Genomic DNA, 20622 nt, shown 5'->3' with positions numbered 1-20622 from the left:
ATGTTCCACGACAGCAAAATATTAGAATAGTACGATACAGGAATTGATTGAATTTATTCGGCAAATGTAATTGGTGCCTCCATATCTATTACACGTATCTGTTTTCAATTTTGTTTTCAATTCTGTAACCCAGAACCCTCTCTGAATTTATACTCATTACTTACTTCCATTGATATGCAGCACTATTTTGTGTTGATATTACTCAACTATATGTATGTGTGTAGCAATTGGTCATAATTTATAACTTATAATTGAATATATTTCATTCAAATCATATTGTTTTGTGTTCTGTAATTCATGTGGTGAGTGAGAAACGATGTTGGCAAGTGTCATTGGAATGATACATTTAATGAATACGTTCATTATGTGTTGATTATTTCATCTTTGTATGTGTATTGTGTATTGTGTGTTGACTGAATTTCACGTTTATTTAGCTCATCAATGTAACTAGCAACAATAATAACTTCATTCAATATTAAGCTTGTAATTCAACAGTAAATCCTTAGCTTACAATACATTTCAACTAAATTCTCCTACTTTCTGTGTCAAATTTAATGACATTTTTGTTTCTGAGACTATGAATTTCTCGTTATTAATTGAGTGGTTTAGCGCGAGACCGACTGGTCATGCGTCCGAATCCCGCGAGGTGGGGTCGTAGATACGTACCGCTGTGGAGTCCCACAATATGGTGAAGCGGCCGTCCACGGCTTATAGGTTTCCTATAGTGGTCTAGTTTCAATTGACTCATGATATCAACTACTGACATCTTTATAAAATTTAATTACCTGAATATACATATGTATATACAGTTTTGATAAACTATTCGTCAGATAGACAACGTTCCCCATAGAGTGGGAAATGTGTATGTTCGGTGAATGATTTGTATCTGATCATATACAACTTACCATTATTTGTTTACAAGATATGAAATATTTATGCATAAGCATGATTACAACAATGTCTGACAAGTGTCTGGATTACTCTTCTCAGTACAGTGAAATCGCTTCTTCAAAGTTAAGCAGCACAATAGGATACTAGATAACATACAACAGAAATTATTGTTTGTAAAATTAGGTGTGTAGTAGTAATATCAACAGCACGTGACTTCTTCACATAAACATTCGGTTAAAAGGTTTGATATGAACAAATGATGAGGAGCGTGAAACAAACCATATGCAGACTACACCATGATAGATATTATTTGATGTGGTTTTCAATACAGAATATCGGAAATTACGAAGACGTGTCATTGCAGTACTGTGTTGATGTGATTTTCATAGAATGAGTTAGATGAACAGCTTCACATCTAGAATGATGTATTGTAACACTAATGAACATAGACAATTGTTATGTGTGTAGTAAGAATTCATTCATTTCGAATGAATCAGGAGAGGAAGAATCAGGTTCCAATACAGTTATTTACTTCATTTATTTAACTAAACTGTATTTGTTAATGGAAGATCGAGCAAACAATCAGGAAATACAAATGTAAAAGAAATCCTAATTCAGATCATTCCCCTTGAACTTCTTTTCATTTCCATCCTTCAATCTTTCTAGTTCTATTTAAGGAAGTCAATCGAATTTTACAATGATTGTTCCATTATTACAACAAACGTGACATCACACTACTTTCCACTAATTAGTACCATGATTTAAAATAGCAAGTTTCACAACTTGCTCATGATAAACGTTAATTGTCGATTACTCCATTGATTCACTGATCATGTTTGTTTTGTTATTCTATCACTATTTGTTACATTAGTATTTCAATCTTTATTGTCCTACTACAGCTTGGGAGTTATTTTCAAGTACATTGTATTTCATAGAAGCTTTGATAATCTTTATGAATGAGATGCCTAGTTTGTTTATCATAATGAAACTATTTCCATTGCGTTTATTACTTTCAAAAATGTTCTTTCTTGATCATTTCGTCGTTAAATAACAGTGTTTATTTATAAGCTTAGTTGATCAACTCCTCAGCATCATTTAGCTATAGTATTAGGGTGCTCGAAGTGGATAACACGACAACATTTGAAGTGAACGGTGCTGAGTTCCAGCCCCACAGAGAACATCAATTCTGAGGTGCAGGTTCGTCCAGCTGACAAGTCCCAAATATGAGGAAACGCTAGTCCTGGTTTTCATCGCTAACAAATATCCATCTATGCATATACTTATAGGTGATCACTAATTACTTAATTAATTACTTACGGCTGTTACTCCCAATGGAGCATAGGCCGTCGACCAGCATTCTCTAACCCACTCTGTCCTGGGCCTTATTTTGTAGTTCCACCCAATTCTTGTTCATTTTTCTCATGTCCATCTCCATTTCCCGGCGTAATGTGTTCTTTGGTGTTCCTCTCCTCCTTTGGCCTTGAGCATTCCATGTGAAGGCTTGTCTTGTGACGCATTTGGGCGCTTTCCGCATTGTGTGTCCTATCCACTTCCAGCGCTTCTTCCTGATTTCTTCGTCCGATGGAATCTGATTTGTTCTCTCCCATAGTAGGCTGTTACTGATAGTGTCCGGCCAACGGGTCCGAAGTAGTTTGCGTAGACAACTGTTAATAAACACCTGTATTTCCTGGATGATGGCTTTCGTAGTTCTCTGGGTTTCCGCCCCATACAGTGGAACTGTCTTAACATTTGTATTGGAAATCCTGACCTTGGTGTTGGTTGACAGTTGCTTTGAGTTCCAGATGTTCCTCAGTTGTAAATATGCTGCTCTTGCTTTGCCGATCCGCGCCTTCACATCTGCATCAGGTCCACCGTGTTTATCAATGATGCTGCCCAAATATGTAAAGGGTTTTACACCTTCCAAATCTTCTCCGTCACTTGTGACTGGATTGGTTCATGCTGTGTTGTATCGGAGAATCTTGCTTTTCCCTTTGTGTATATTGAGACCTACTGCTGCTGAGGCTGCTGCTTCACTGGTCGTCTTCTCCTGCATTTTAAATAGAGCAAGAACAAAGATTGGTGCAGAATAATATGAATTCATTTTATTTCGTTAGGTTCTCATCAGCTGCTTACAACCTAAATTATTTGAAATTCAACGTTATTATAGATATTGACATACTTATACAACAGAGGGCGATGAAGGATTAATATATGTAACATAATGTGGTAAAGCTTTCGTTAGAGTTAATGAGGTCATAAAATTTTGTTTCGAATATATAGAGTTTGGGAGGGAAGGTTCCAGAAAATTGAAATAGTGATTAGAAATCATGGAATTAAAACACATTAGACGATTATGTAATGAAGTAACTGAAGATAGATTAATGTTAATAAAGAGAGATATAAATTGAAATTTGTCAGTTATGAATGATGTGATATCAAAATATGTATGTATTCGTATCAAATGATCATTGGTGAATACTGACAATCTAATAAAGAGAGTTATTCCAGTTACTGAAATGAATTCGGGAAAGTGTTCAATCCGTTCCCCTGATATACACTGACACATTATCAATACTAGAATGCTTTAATTTGAATTGTAAAAGGTTATTGTCTGAAATTAAAATCACTTCTTCGAAGTAGTCAGTGTCATAATATTTTCAAATTCTTATGTTATTCTCGATTCTTTTTTAAATATGGATCTAGTTTCTTAATGCATTAAATGTATTTGGAATTTCATAGGAAGCGACAGTCCCTATCAAGATTGCACTTACTTCTTAACGATGAGTGGCAACTAGCATAAACAGTAGATCAAGGAGGATATTCCAAGGACTACCTCCAAATACCTATCATCTCTGAACAGTATACGTGATGCTGGGCTACTTAGACTAGTGACCACATAACAATTTGTTTACCTCTAAATGACTAGACAAACCTAACACATGTCACTACTCAGTGATCAATCATTTATGAAGTCTGTTTCATTTGAGTAATATATTATGATGTCATTTTACAAGCTATTGTCAGTCAAGCACTCTGTCACAACTGGTTATTGAAAGAGATTGAATGATTTTTAAACTTAGTATAACAATGTAATAAGTTGTTTTTCACTTTATTAAAAATGACATGTATACAGAAGAAGGATAAATTGGAAAGAGATTGAAAGAAATTGAGTCATCGATGAAAGTATTTTGTTCAACTATTCAACTATGGGTTTGAATCCCGTGAGGCGTGGTCGTGGATGCTCACTTTCGAGGAGTCCCACACTGGGAAGAAACGGCCGTCCAGTGCTTCCAGGTTTTCCATGGTGGTCTAGCTTCAATCGACGGGTGGTTTCAACTATTGAAATAACAACAATCTTCACAAAACTCTTTGTGATACTATTCAACTGATGTCAAAGATTAGTTAAAATGATAAAATAAACTGCTTTATGTTAATTGATGACGTGGTAGATTATTTGACTTTTGACCAATCAATTACAAGTGCAGAATGTTTCATCAGTTAGCTAAATTCAGGTAGTCAGCTAGTACTAGCAGTCTATATACCTAAAATTTGGCTTAAATTTAAGTATTCTATTCTGTACTTGGTAAATGATTTGTATTCTGTTATAAATTTGTGGATGAAATTTAACATTCAATCTGTATTCACTAGACTCGAGGATTTACAATATTTTCTAAGTGTTTATGTCAGTTATGCTTCAGTGCTCTACCATATCTACTGATTAGACTGAAGTCATAAATATCAACAACTGAATGGTTAAAGCATTTACTAATTATGATTTAAATATCATACCAATTAAAAAAGTTAATGACTTCCTCTACTCAGAAGTTTTAGTGAATAACGCGTTGATGTTTGATGGAGAAATGTACTGAATTCACGCTTTCAATTGGATATTACCACTAGAATCTAGGTATGTACAAACAATGAGTCCCATTCAGGATGAACGATATCCATTCCTTCTATATGTGAAAATGGTTTCTAGAGACTTGATTAATTTTCATAGCATTTCTTTTCTTTAAAATCATAAGCTGTTGTAATGAAAATGTGTCATGTCAGTTGTCAAAACTTAGTACCAATCTTATTTGATACAAATACAATTTCCAGTTCATGATGGAGATTGTAGTTCTAAAGATTGATTTCTTTTTTTTGTTGAAATTACATTGTAATGAACGTTAGTACAAATGGAAACAAACAAATGTACTTGAATAGAAAATTACAGAATCTTTTAGTAAAATTCAAGAACCATACCAATCAAACAATCATCTCACACTTCATTGTTCTTTCATTTCCACACCAATCATTCACTATTCTCATTCTCTTTTCTTCAATCTTCTCAACCTTCTATCACCAGCTATTTCACTATCGATTGATGCTACATACTACTTGTATCTATCGACATTAATAGCACACATCACAACATCGTTTAAGCTGGAAATTCACAAACTAACAACATATATATATATAGAAAGATCATGAGTCAGTGGAATCTAGAACACCATAGAAAACCTGAAAGCAGTGGACGGCCATTTCATCCGATTGTGAGACTGCTCAGCAATGAACATCCACGATCCCTCCTCAAAAGGTTTGAACTCATGGTTTATCGATCTCGTGCGTGATCGCTTAACCACTACATCATATGTATACACCATATGTATATATGTACATCTAGTATTTCATCATTTTCAATAGTTCATTAACTTATATTAATTCAGAGAATGAAAAGTTTTAATTAAAAAAGTGATTAGGACTTATTATATCAACAACAAAATACACAACGTGTTATACATTCAGTTTAGTGGAATGACAAGAGACAAATTAATCCATATAAAAGTTCTTAGCAAAATAATAAATGAGTCTCCATTTTTAAAACAAAAACAAACAAGAAAGACAATTTTTGTTTTACCTTTTCCATCATCAGATTAATTAAACTCTCGAAGTGAATTTTGAAAAAAAGAAAAACAAAGAAACTAAAATTTTATTCATTATGTGGTTATCTACTAATAAGAAATATCGATTCTATTCATTGACATATACCATTGTATCTATGTGGGCGTGTGTATGGTGGTGGTGGTGGTGGTGGTGTGTATGTGTGTAGGATAATGAGTATCTACTTAAACATTCCTTGAGTAGTAATTCTCATAATTACACAAAAACTTATCATTACCCTGTACAGTTTTTAAAAAAACAGCCTTATAAAATATCATCGTGTTGACCCAGTTAGCTAACTGACAACATATGTTCTTTTATCAGAGTGGGGGTTTGTGAAGATTGTAGTATTTTCACAGTTGAATTCACGAGTCGATCTAAGCTAGACCACCACTGAAAACTGGAAAACACTGCACGGTCGTTACATCCTAGTATCGGACTCCTTTTATAAATGAAGGAATATATTCGATCAAAGCAAATCAGTAGTAGTAGGAGGTCAATAATTTACAACAGGCCAATTCTCAATGGTTCAATAGTTGAAAGAAAAAGGAAAAAACGGTTGCCTTTCAACTATGAAATCTCATCATTTAATCTCGCTTAGTCTACATTGACTTTGACAATCAGGTAGTAAGTAACATGCAATTAAAAAATATGATTCAATGCTGATTATGACGAGACTATAATTGATGAACAAACCAACAAGATATAAGATAATAGGCCTTGGATGTTGGCATCACAAATGAGCATACAAACTTCATGTCTAATCAAAGTTACAATATTATTACGAGAACTCTATTCTAACCTACGTTATACACGTATTCCAAACAAATGCCACTATCCTAGTTTTCGATGATATTTAATTGATAAGTAATGGAATATGTGAAAACAGTACAATCTCATTCATTGCCTCACAGATTTCAATAGTTGGGCCGTTGAATTTTATCCGTAATAGAAACCACAAATTCAGCAGTTGTCATTCATGAACAAGACTTGAAGAGAAAGTTGAAAATTTGTATAACAGTCTAGAACATGTCGCATCTGAAGTTACAGTTTCTATTGTACATCTATCTGTTAATCGTAATGTATTGGCTGTTTGGTGGGATACAATGTTAAGGTTACATTTATGGTAATACATACCAGATTAAGTTGAATAATATCTGTTCATTGGAAGTCCAGAACACTGATAACGCTCTACAACTGAAACTAACATTCAAATGAAGTTTACAAACAAAAATGTGATTGAAAACTGTATTTCAACCAATAATAGAACAGTTCAATGCTAGATTCAATGTTATTTACCAAAGTTACTATACGACGAATAATGTGAAACCGAAATAAATTTCGAAAGTGATGAATTCACTCTTTATGATAATAAGAACTTAAAAGTCTGTTGCATAATCACTATCTTCACACCATGATGGAAGATCAAGGAAAATTTGGTCTGGCTCACAATAAGTATTTTCAACAATATAAACGTGGTGTAATCAGGGATATTTGAGCAAATAGACACAGTAACTATTGTAATTAAATTGTCATTTGAACATCACATACAGAAATAAACACGGAATCCATCATGGCTTACTAAGATGACGGGAATGACGCACATTCTACCATTAATGTGTCAATCGAATCGGTTTTCACGATGTATAGAGGAAATGTATCGTGGCGTCGAATTGAGGTTAACTATGAACACCGCTACAAAGAAGCACGTGCCAGATAAATCAGAAGGCGAGGGTTGGACGTAACCAAATAGATCCATAAAATCTCCGAGAAGCCAAATATCAGAAGGCAGTTAATGGACCAAGTCGAGGTGTATATTTGCTGGCGATCTCGTGGCATCGAAAGGATACCGAGATCGTGCCAGAATACAACCTTGTTTACAGAAGGTAACCGAATTCGCGCGAAGTCACAATCGAAGTGTAAGTAAAAGAATGGAGGCACAAAATAGCTGTCATTAGCACAGTCAAACAAAAGCACGTTAAAACAAACACTGGTACAGTTGGTCATAATAATAATTGTTTTTATTAAACCAGTCGTGTTCTCGTGATAAATGTGAGTCACTACAGAAATTTCAAATTTAGACATGGATTATTTTTGGTCTACAAACCATCTATCCGAATAGTAAAATGTTCGAAAGTGTTGTGCTTGCAATTCACGAGGCAAATTATCTGCAAATTTTAGTGTTATTTACTACGAAAATGGATGTTTCATCTAATCACTCAGTTAATTATGTCGTTCTCTAGACAGTCCAATGACAATGAGATTTTTAGTAGAAAATGAATCCATCCTATTCACTGCTTTTCATCATCTGTAAACAGCCTAAACATACGAGGTGCAATAAGATAATGAACAAATATCTGACTTACTTCGCATAGTCAAGTTAATATCGGTGTATGAAACGGGTGTGGCGATCACAGCAAGAGTAAGTGTACAGACGAATGGAGTAATAAATAGAGATTTTGTAAGGTGGTGATCTTCATGAAGTAATATTAGTTAGGATAGGATGACGTGGATCATGTCATCACAAGTTGAAGCAAACGATATCACACCCACACTGGTACTCATTTCGAAACCTCCAGAGAACATCCTCTAGAGAGAGCTCGTATGAGTTTCGGATAATATTGACAATCTTCTCAGGAACTCTGTATTGTCGAAGAAGTTTCCATAATGTCCTCCTATCTACACTGTCGAATGCCTTCTCATAATCAATGAAGTTGATGTATAGTGACGAGTTCCACTCAACTGATTGTTCGGCGACGATCCGTAGTGTTGCAATTTGGTCTGTGCATGACCGATCCTTACGGAATCCAGCTTGTTGATCTCGAAGTTGGGCGTCTACTGCATCCTTCATCCGGTTTAGCAACACTCTGTTGAAGACTTTCCCTGGTATTGACAGTAGCGTAATGCCTCTGTAGTTTTCACATTTGCTCAGATCTCCTTTCTTTGGAATCTTGATGAGGTGTCCTTCTTTCCAGATCATCGGCACTTGTTCCTCCTCCCAAATCTTTTTGAATAGAAGGTGAAGCGTACTTGTAGTTAATTCGATGTCTGACTACAGTGCTTCAGCTGGCATGTTGTCGGGTCCTGCTGCTTTCCCGTTCTTGATTTCTCTGATGGCCATTCTGATTTCTTCCATCGTTGGTGGGTTGACATCTATAGGAAGATCTGTGTGCGCTGCTTCGATGTCCGGTGGATTCGTTGGAGCCGGTCTATTCACGAGTTCATCGAAGTATTCTATCCATCTGTTCCGCTGTTGTTGAATTTCAGTGATTGACTTGCCTTCTTTGTCTTTGACCGGCCTCTCTGGTTTACTGTATTTCCCTGCTAGTTTCTTCATTGTATCGTAAAGCTGTGTCATATTTCCTTCTCTAGCAGCTTTTTCCGCCCTCGTTGCTAGTTCTTCCACGTATTTCTTCTTGTCGGCTCTAATGCTACTCTTCACTTGTTTGTTTGCTTCTATGTACTCAGCTTGTGCTTGGACTTTCTCTGCTCATGTTCGGCTGTTGTTAATTGCTGCCTTCTTGTTCTTCCTTTCTTTGATCTTGTCCAGTGTTTCTATAGAGATCCATTCCTTATGATGGTGTTTCTTTAGGCCCAGAACCTCTTGACACGTTGAAGTTAATGCTTCCTCGATGCCTTTCCAGTTGTCCTCCATACTAGTTTCTTCTTCCTTCAGTAGATCTTGAAAGGCTTGGAACCTGTTGTTGAGAGCTATCTTGAATTCACTGAGTTTGTCAGTATCTCGAAGGAAGGCTGTATTGAACCTTTGCAGTGCTATTTGTCCACTTGTCCAGTTCTTTTTTAGCTTCAGTTTTAAATTGGCTACAACTAGGTAGTGATCTGAAGCTACGTCAGCACCTCTCCTGGTTCTCACATCTTCCATTGTCCTTCGGAATTTTTTGTTGATGCAAATATGATCTATCTGGTTCTGTGTAGTGTGGTCCGGTGAGATCCATGTAGCCTTTTGTATACGCTTGTGTGGAAATATTGTCCAATACGAACTTCCGAGGAGCTACAGAATTACCTGTACACACGTATGATAAAATAAGTCAAATAATTATGCTGTTCGTTCAACTGATTACCATCGTTTGTATTTAGAAAATATAAGATTGTAGATACACTTTAGAAAAAGTGAACATCATCACCATGACGTAAACAGCAACTTTCACTGACAACTGATCGCGATGAACATTTTCAAGCTGACAATAAATACAGACTTCGAATTATACGATGCATGTTTCAGTGAGAGATCGCATCAATCTGTGTGAATTTAATTATTTTGATGAAAACCACTGTGAGTTCGGTATCATCAATAGTAGCGAATTGAATTAAAATTACGGAGTGCTTAATACGCAAAGTAAAGCATAAATCGCTCATGAATAGAAACGACGTATTTTCAACTATCACTGATTGCGGAATGTGGGATCCGCATCTAATCCTAACAGAATATTTGTCAGATGCATTTTTATTGTTGGTATCAACATACAGTTCTAAACTTTGATACCTAAGCAGTTGTACACTTAGATGCCAATTCGATGACATGGAAATGCGAGAAATATCAACACTCATAGAAATGATACATTTACAAACTGTAATAAGCATGCATGTTACGAGTGATTCTGTTGTGTAACCACCTCAGTGTTATAATATATGATGACACGAGCATTACAAGAGAATATATCATTCTGCTGTAATAGAGATAGAATCGCACATTGATGATGAATAATGGTTTAGATGCAATGTAATTAACAAAACGAACAATAAACAAACAAATATCACTTCAACAACACTTGAAATGAAACACAGAAAATTATTGATATTTACAAGAGGCGTACTATTGAACAACACTATCAATGATGTCCAAAGTTGTGTAAACTCGAAGTGTATGCAACGATATATCAATTAAACAATAACACTCACTTTGAGTAAGCAACAATTTAGTTGGAGTTGACGGAACTCCATTGACGCATGAAGCATAAATGTGATAATATTGGAAATGGTAAATCATTAGTCTTATTGAAGTCACCATAGAAGTGTGAAGAGAGTGTGGAAGAAGGATTAAAATAATTGCAACAGTGGCATTACTACACGTCATCTGCTAACATTTGATCAGGATGCGTGAGTGTAATAAAACACGATAGTGATCGAGAAATTTCTGATGAATGAAATGAAATACACCATACAAAATGCCTGATTACATGAGACATAAATACACACAATGATCAGATCATTGTGAAATGTCAAATATTATCTGATGAGTGAGGACTGTTCAGTACTGATCACGTAGTGTAAATTCTGATTTGGTTGAGAGAATAATGGAATGAGTGAAGATATGAAAGCATCTACACAATCAAAAGGTGAGTAAATTGTGATGTCAATCTGTGATAGTACACCACTATACATAGATAGATAGATGTGTAAATAGATATTTTATCATTATTATTATTATTATTATTAACGGCTTTACTCAATATTATATTTCGGCACAATATAGATTTCTCAGCACAGGGTATTTTAACAAGTTGCTTACGCCATAAAAACAGTAACAAATGCAAATAAGGAAAAAAATATTTAAAAAATACCTGAAAAACTTTACAACTTTTCAATTTAGAGACATGTTAAGAATGTAGGTTATTGACTATGTGAACTCTAACAACCTGTTCGTCACATAGTATATTTGCTAGGTAAGGTATTATAGAACGTTTATACTTTTGCTTGCGTGCATGGATTTTAATGTAATTACGTCTCGTTCTACCAGGAGCTATACAAGGGGAAAGATAAGAATGAAATGGATGGTTAGTATCTGATAAAATAACACCTGCCAGGAGTTTGCATGACTTTGGATGTCTATCCACAACCATATTAATTATGACCTCGAAAGATTCATCACACATCTTGCTAACTGCCTTCAGCACTCTACGCAATACAGCAAAGTCTGTTCTCAAAAGCCTAAGAAAGAATAATGGGGAACAGTAAAGAATAATAGGTGATATGCAAGAATTGACAAATTATAAGAGTAAATGACGAGTAATCCCAAGATCATGCAGTCTCTTTATTTAGTAAGTCAGACGGAAAACAATAAAACGTGGGAAGAACAAGAGAGATCAGAAGAAAAGGTAACACCAAGATAATCGACCTTCGACACTGTGTTTATCAAGGAGCCTCCGATGGCACAAGCATTATGGGATCTCGAAATGGTGTTTAGATTCCGTTCATGTCTCATGCTAAAGTTAACAGCTTGACATCTAGACGGATTAAGTATGAGATCATTACTAATAGACCAACAATCAATACGAGACAAAAACTCATTCATTTCCGTGTGATGTAAAGAGGAAGACGTAGGCGTATATACAGTGAGATCATCCGCATATTTCATAAAAGTGTTTTTTGTGGTAGATGCCAGATCATGCAGAAAAAAAGAGAAATAAAGAGGTGAAAGAACAGCTCCTTGTGGTACACCTTCATGAGACAGTAGAGACTCTGAACACTTTCCTCCAAGTACAGTGTACTGTTCCTTTCCAGAGAGGTAGGGACATAGCCAGCTGATTATCCAGCTGTCAGTGTTGACGCTGATTAACTTGTTAATTAAACGTTGTCTTGGTATAGAATCAAAAGCTGAAGTATAGTCCAGAAAAGCACATCGAACATACTTCTTACCCTTTTCTAAGTTGAACACTATATTGTGATGCAGAACAGCAACAGCATCTAATGTGCTTCTTTTACATCTGTAGGCAAACTGATATGAATCAATATGCTCTTTTATCGCAAGCTGAATTGGAAATATTATTAATTTTTCCATTGTTTTGAGGAAGGGTGAAGTTATCGCAATAGGTCTAAATTTTACATTCTTATCACCAGATGCTTTCTTGCGTACAGAAATTATCTTCATCATTCTTTACATTTTGGTATGAGATTAGATGAGAAGAATCTGTTAAAGATAGTTGTGAACGGATAACATAAATCGTCAGCACCCTTTTTAAAAAAGATATTTGAGATACCATCGGGTCCCAAACATCGGGATGAATTGAGTGACTGGATACATCTTCGTACATCAGCTTCAGTGAAACTAGGAACACAGCTATTATTTAAACCTGTAAATAAAGGAAGCATCACATCAGATGACTGACGTACAAAAGACTTATTTAAGTCACATTCGCTCCTAATCTGTCTGTCACCTGTAAGTTCTTTAAAGAGTTTCCATATACTTGGAGAGTTTTTGCAAGACAAGAGTTTTTGAGTGAACATAGAGTTGAGGCATCTAATCTCTAGGTTTATCAAGCCATTTAGCTTACGAACTCCATTTGAGTTTTTCTCCTTGTACATTCTTTCTTTCACCCTCCGTAGTCGTTTTAGTTGTGAAGATGTAAGTCGATCAAAACTTACAAAAATGGTTTCAGTGGGACAACAAATATCAAAACAGAATTTAAGGTAACAAGTGATAACATCAGTAGTGATTCCCAGTGAGTCGTCTGTAAATAATTCCCAGTTAGTCGTATGAAACATGTTTTTCAGATTTCGGATATTTTCTTCTGAGTAATTCCTATATTTGACTTTTTTGGTTTGATGTAAGAGTGTATTCTTCTCATGCTTTCCATATACTGTAGGTAGAACATGAATTATACAGTGATCCGAGCTAGACAATGGAGCACGTTTACAAGTCGCATATATACCTACATCATTAATGAAAACGAAGTCTAAATGAGCATCCAAACGGGTAGGAAAATCTACTATATTTTGTGATCTAGTGACGTAAGGAAGCTACAGTCACATGAACTGAAATCATCACATACAACTGAAAGTGAATCACTGAAGGCAGTAACGGCGAACTCAGTGAATTCATCAGCGAAATCAGATAGCGCAGATGATGTGCAGTCTGGAGTCACGTAGATATTGGTAACGTAAACACATTTGTATTTATTCAGATGTTTTGGACGACATCTTAGAGTTAGACAGTCGATAAAGTCATTTGAAAACTTAAAACACAGAAACGAAGATCGACACCAGTTTATGTTTACAAACGTAGCTACACCGCCACCACACCTCTATTTATTGTTTGATCGATCCTGACGATAAATTATGAAATCACGTAGTGATACCAGACATTCGTCCTGTAAATCATTTACCCAAGATTCTTGAATTGTGATGACACCACAATGACGATACATATTTTGACTTAGTAGGAATTGCAGATAGTCCACTTTGTTGATTAGCGATCGACAGTCAGAATTTAGAAGCTTGAGAATCGACATATGATTTATACTCAATCTCTTTAACGCGAATTGCCATTTAGCACGATGTCTTTTATAGAACTTCTTTGTAACTTGTGGAGCGAAAGTATGTAGGCTTTTCACAAAAGCGTCTGTGAAGGTTATGCAATTAATGAACATAATGATAAGTTAAAACAAGAGAAATAAACAGAAAACTTGTTGAAATAATTAGATGGAAGAAAAAGTAGACCAGATATTCAAGCAGGCCGCAAAGCGTAATTAGACTCAATATTGTGAAAGTCCATTAGATAAATTCACAAACAATGTGATCGGTGCATTGTTCACGATGACAAATGTCAATAATCGGTTGTATGTGACGGACACAATGGATCACAATAGACAGACATTAGATCTAATGTGTTTATTTTTCAATAGGTTCACACGACTCATCCAATGTCTATGTATAGAGAATTTCAATTGGAACACAAGATAATATTCAGTAAGTGGCTGGCGTTCGGTTTGAGTGATTGACTGACCAAGAAGAGAGCAATTCTTGTGAATATTCTAAATATCTTGATAGCTATTGTACAGAAAATTTCACACATATTGATTATTTACCTTTTACTCGCTTTACTTAACAGAAATATATATATATATATATATATATATATATATACATAAAACATTTCACAGTGCATAATCAAGAAAAGACTTCAACAAACATGCGATCAAATTTTCTGTGTCTTTCATCTATATTATCGCTAATATTGTTCTTTTCTAAAAGTGCATCTTGCAACCAACATTTGGATTCGAATAGTCGAGAAATACTCGAACTGCATGAAAAATACAGACAGGATTTAGTTGATTGTAAAGTTGATGGACAACCTCCAGCTAAATATATGTCACCATTGGTAAATCACTCACTATTCAATAATTTCTTCAAATAATATACGTAACGCTTATTTGTAGAAATGGAATTACAATCTGGCTGCACAAGCACAAACATTGGCGAACAAATGCATCTTGCATTACAACACACGTCATTCGAAACTATTCATTTCGGTTGGACAAAATATTGCTCTCCATCCAACCATTAAGTCGTAAGCTCATTTCTATTCAATTCACTGTTTTCTGATTCAGAGGAGTAGATGCTTGGTTCAATGAGCACAAATTATACGACTACAATCACAACGACTGTATGGCATGTTTGCACTACACACAAGTAAGTCCATTCTCATCCACTTCAACATAGTTCAATATACCCACAGTCATTTGCCACTCACCATTCACACCTATTATAATGCACCACGAATGCGTGATAACAATCAAGTGGTTTCACTTTTCTACAGGAGTGACTGAAAAACACATGTAAATACACGTAATCCGATCATTGCAGTTATGCACACAGGTATCCACAACACTTGATCATATTTGAGTATGTGTGTTTTGTTGAGAGTTGAGGTGATTCGGAAGGAAATTTGTCTCTGACCAGCATGTACTAAAACTGACGAGTGCATTCAAATCCTAACCAATCTGTCAACTAACACAATATTGCAATCTACTCAACAGAAATTCATTGTGTATAGATGGAAGATGACGATGTTGTGTTGGGTGAAATGATTTCGACTGTTGGTTGACATGAGACAGAATGAGTGGGAGAGTGAGAGAGAGTGACTGATTGATCGATTGATTGATTGATTGATTGATTGATTGAGTGTTCTGTAGAATTCAACTAGTTATCATAACTGCACAAAGTGTAAACATACTCATTCAACACATACTGGAATTTCTACGTGTATCTCCTTCACTTGACAACATTATCTCCATCATTTATAAGTAATGTATTTACACACAGGTCATGTTGAAACATAGTGTAAATGCCTTGCAATTGGCCTACCGAACGATTACATTATTTTCTTGTTCACATTCCGCTTCAGATGGTTTGGGCCAAGACCACAGACATTGGATGTGGAGTTGCGAGTTGTCCAAAGTACGGTCTATCAATCGTGTGTAATTATGGTCCAGGGTAAGTGATTGCTCTTGATGATGTGTGAAGAGATGGTATTGTTTGCAATCACTTTGTTGTTGTTCTCATGGTGAATGTAACTGTATTTCTATTGTGTTGAATGTTTTAGTGGTAATTGGAATAATGAGAAACCATATGAAGCGAAATCACTTGAATTGTGCCTAAAAGAGCAGAATGTTCCTAAAGAGAGTTTTCAAACGACGCGTTATGATACACAGCGTGCACCATTATCAAAGGTGAATATCAACCCAAAGTTGTCATCGACCGGTTCAAGTGGAAGTAGAGTTCACGATCATCGCCTAAAAAGTCAACATATTCCTGTGAATAATTTGCAACATAATCGTCGGAAAACACAGCGTATAAGGGTGTCTCGAAAGAAAAAAAATAAACAAACGTTTTCAAAGAGCGTTCGTGGTTGAACTGGTCTTGGCTATGTACAACGACAGCATGATGGTGGAATAGTACGATAGTGAAGTTGATAGAATTTATTCGGCAAATATAATTGGTGCCTCCATATCTATTACACGTATCTGTTTTCAATTTTGTTTTCAATTCTGTAACCCAAAACCCTCTCTGAATTTATACTCATTACTTACTTTCATTGATATGCAGCACTATTTTGTGTTGATATTACTCAACTATATGTATGTGTGTAGCAATTGGTCATAATTTATAACTTATAATTGAATATATTTCATTCAAATCATATTGTTTTGTGTTCTGTAATTCATGTGGTGAGTGAGAAACGATGTTGGCAAGTGTCATTGGAATGATACATTTAATGAATACGTTCATTATGTGTTGATTATTTCATCTTTGTATGTGCATTGTGTATTGTGTGTTGACTGGAATTCAATTTTATTCAGCTCATCAATGTAATTAGTAATAATAATCACTTCATTCAATATTAAACATGTAATTCAACAGTAAGTCCATAGCTTACAATATTTCAACTCAATTCTCCTATTCCCTGTACACAACATCATTATGTCTAGTTTAATGATATTTTCGTTTGAGAAACTATGAATCTTTACAAAGTTTATCAACCTGATCATGCATAAGTATAGCGTTTCGGTTAAGTCAGTTTTGATAAACTGTTCGTCAGATAGAGAACATTCCCCATAGAGTGGGAAATATGTATGTTCAGTGAATGATTTGCATCTGATCATATACAACCTACCATTTTTGTTTACAAGATATGAAATATTTATGCATAAGCATGATTATAACGACGTCTGACAAGTGTCTGGATTACTCTTCTCAGTACAGTGAAATTGCTTCTTCAAAGTTAAGCAGCACAATAGGATACTAGATAACATACAACAGAAATTATTGTTTGTAAAATTAGGTGTGTAGTAGTAATATCAACAGCACGTGACAATTGTTATGTGTATAATAAGAATTCATTCATTTCGAATGAATCAGGAGAGGAAGAATCAGGTTCCAATACAGTTATTTACTTCATTTACTTAACTAAACTGTATTTGTTGATGGAAGATCGAGCAAGCAATCAGGAAATACAAATGTAAAAGAAATTCTAATTCAAATCATTCCCTTGAACTTCTTTTCATTTCCATCCTTCAATCTTTCTAGTTCTATTTAAGGAAGTCAATCGAATTTTACAATGATTGTTTCATTATTACAGCAAACGTGAAATCATACTACTTTCCGTTAATAAGTACCATGATCCAATCTTATTTGATACAAATACAATTTCCAGTTCATGATGGAGATTGTAGTTCTAAAGATTGATTTCTTTTTTTTGTTGAAATTACATTGTAATGAACGTTAGTACAAATGGAAACAAACAAATGTACTTGAATAGAAAATTACAGAATCTTTTAGTAAAATTCAAGAACCATACCAATCAAACAATCATCTCACACTTCATTGTTCTTTCATTTCCACACCAATCATTCACTATTCTCATTCTCTTTTCTTCAATCTTCTCAACCTTCTATCACCAGCTATTTCACTATCGATTGATGCTACATACTACTTGTATCTATCGACATTAATAGCACACATCACAACATCGTTTAAGCTGGAAATTCACAAACTAACAACATATATATATATATATAGAAAGATCATGAGTCAGTGGAATCTAGAACACCATAGAAAACCTGAAAGCAGTGGACGGCCATTTCATCCGATTGTGAGACTGCTCAGCAATGAACATCCACGATCCCTCCTCAAAAGGTTTGAACTCATGGTTTATCGATCTCGTGCGTGATCGCTTAACCACTACATCATATGTATACACCATATGTATATATGTACATCTAGTATTTCATCATTTTCAATAGTTCATTAACTTATATTAATTCAGAGAATGAAAAGTTTTAATTAAAAAAGTGATTAGGACTTATTATATCAACAACAAAATACACAACGTGTTATACATTCAGTTTAGTGGAATGACAAGAGACAAATTAATCCATATAAAAGTTCTTAGCAAAATAATAAATGAGTCTCCATTTTTAAAACAAAAACAAACAAGAAAGACAATTTTTGTTTTACCTTTTCCATCATCAGATTAATTAAACTCTCGAAGTGAATTTTGAAAAAAAGAAAAACAAAGAAACTAAAATTTTATTCATTATGTGGTTATCTACTAATAAGAAATATCGATTCTATTCATTGACATATACCATTGTATCTATGTGGGCGTGTGTATGGTGGTGGTGGTGGTGGTGGTGTGTATGTGTGTAGGATAATGAGTATCTACCTAAACATTCCTTGAGTAGTAATTCTCATAATTACACAAAAATCAATGAAGAGTAGAAATTGCATACATACACACACACATACACACACAAAAAAGAGAACAAAATCAATCCAATATTCCCTTTTAAAAAATCTAAAAATATTTTTTTGTTTCTGAAGATCTATCTTTCACATTCATGCACAAATATCTAAACATGTATATGGATACAGTAATCATAGTAATATTGCTACTACTTACATAATGAATAAGATGTAAATCAATTGGATGACTTTTAATTTCAATATAAGTGATTTGTTAAAAGAAAAAGAAAAACTAGTAACTAAATGGTAATATTGTGATAAGTTGCTCATATTGCATAAAATATACTAACAGAGGTTAATCAATTTTAGTTGTTCATATCTACAACCAGATAATGGAATTGATAAATGCTTGATTCAGTATATTAAACTCTTCTAGTAACCCCCAAGTTAAGTCAACACGACAACTTGAACATGAGAGAAAAGACGTAAAATATGGAAAGAACGCTTTACTCCAAGGTTAGTTTGTGTATTGAGAATTGAGGGTATTTATAGACTTTCAAATGGTCCAGAGCTTCTGGGATGTTCTAAAATCCTTCTAAACATAGTGACGGAAGAGGTAACCATTCAATTAAAAATGTAATACGTAACCGTTCACTTTCTAGATGTTTTCGAGAAACTCCGTTTCAATTCTGGTTGGATAAGATGATTCCTAGCGTTTTCGGGTAGCCTTTTGGATTTTTCCGACGCATTTTCTGGATCTTTCATCACGAATCCCTTAAGAATAATTTTATTACACGTTGAACAATTTGTTGGCTGTCTGGACTTAGTAGCTTAGTGGGTAACATGTTGACGCTTGACACAATAATCACTAGGCTCAAATCTGATTGTGAAGGTCAACGTTGATATATACTGCTAGCAAATCACAAATGTGACGAAACTCGAATCCTAGATTCCATTACTAGATTCTGTTGAACTTTGATAAAAACTTCTAACTTAATGACAATATCCAGGCATTTCGTTCACATTCACTTGGTATTATTTGGCTTGTATCTTCCTATTGAGGTTTAAGACTGCAATTGATCAGTCTGTTATCGGCATGTGTGCATACTGTGCGTATGCCTCGATATTGCCTTAAAATTCCGTTCACAGTCTACATATATCAATAAAGACCTATTAGTAATAATAATGAATATGAAGAACGAGAAAATACAAACCTTTAATCGTTATTTGGGTGCTCTTATGAAGTTTTTCTTATGCGTAGTTGATTTTTGCCAGTAACTGTATTTCATTAAATTGCACTTAATATCTGTAATTTACGATAAAAATGGCGATTAAATATTTACAAATTTAGAAAAGAAAAGAAAAATACTACTCCAGAATCTTATTATACGTCATTAGTTTTATTCATACTGTCGTGTAGGCTACTTATGTCGTATAACATGAGTAATATATAACATCAATCAGAAATGGAATATCTGACAACACAGAGTTAAGAAGATTGAATCAAAGAAAATAGAAAGGGAAAATAAAAGGAATTCTGGATTGAAAGAATCATATAGAATATAAAAGATAATTGATGAATGATTTACAAATGAACTATTGAATATATTAGTTCTCAAGATGGTATCATAATATTCTATAATATGATATTAAACAATCAGTTGGTTTCCCACCTACCTCTCACAGCTTAACTTATGTTGAAGACGTTAGATCCCTAGAACTCACTTGAGAAAGGACCTAATTTTGTAATTTTACTTAAAAATTTGGATTTCTTTGTTTTCGCGCCAAAAGCGCTCTTGTCACCTTTCATGTCGTATTTCCCAT

At 34.6% G+C, this 20622-nt stretch overlaps 1 protein-coding gene across 1 annotated transcript; it reads left to right on the top strand.

The window, feature by feature from the left end:
- Positions 1 to 14743: 14743 nt before the first annotated feature.
- Positions 14744 to 16655, top strand: GLIPR1L1_1 (GLIPR1-like protein 1; the record flags this gene model as incomplete). Its single annotated transcript, XM_051208289.1, has 5 exons — positions 14744 to 14932; positions 14991 to 15121; positions 15162 to 15243; positions 15959 to 16047; positions 16157 to 16655. 5 exons carry the CDS (start codon positions 14744 to 14746, stop codon positions 16464 to 16466), a joined length of 801 nt encoding a protein of 266 aa, XP_051065374.1. The 3' UTR covers positions 16467 to 16655.
- Between the last annotated feature and the right edge of the window lie 3967 nt (positions 16656 to 20622).

The sequence above is a fragment of the Schistosoma haematobium genome, chromosome 6, assembly GCF_000699445.3.
Source record: "Schistosoma haematobium chromosome 6, whole genome shotgun sequence".
Classification (NCBI taxonomy): domain Eukaryota; kingdom Metazoa; phylum Platyhelminthes; class Trematoda; order Strigeidida; family Schistosomatidae; genus Schistosoma; species Schistosoma haematobium.
Note: the sequence above shows the minus strand (reverse complement) of the source record. Positions and strands in the feature narration are given on the sequence as shown.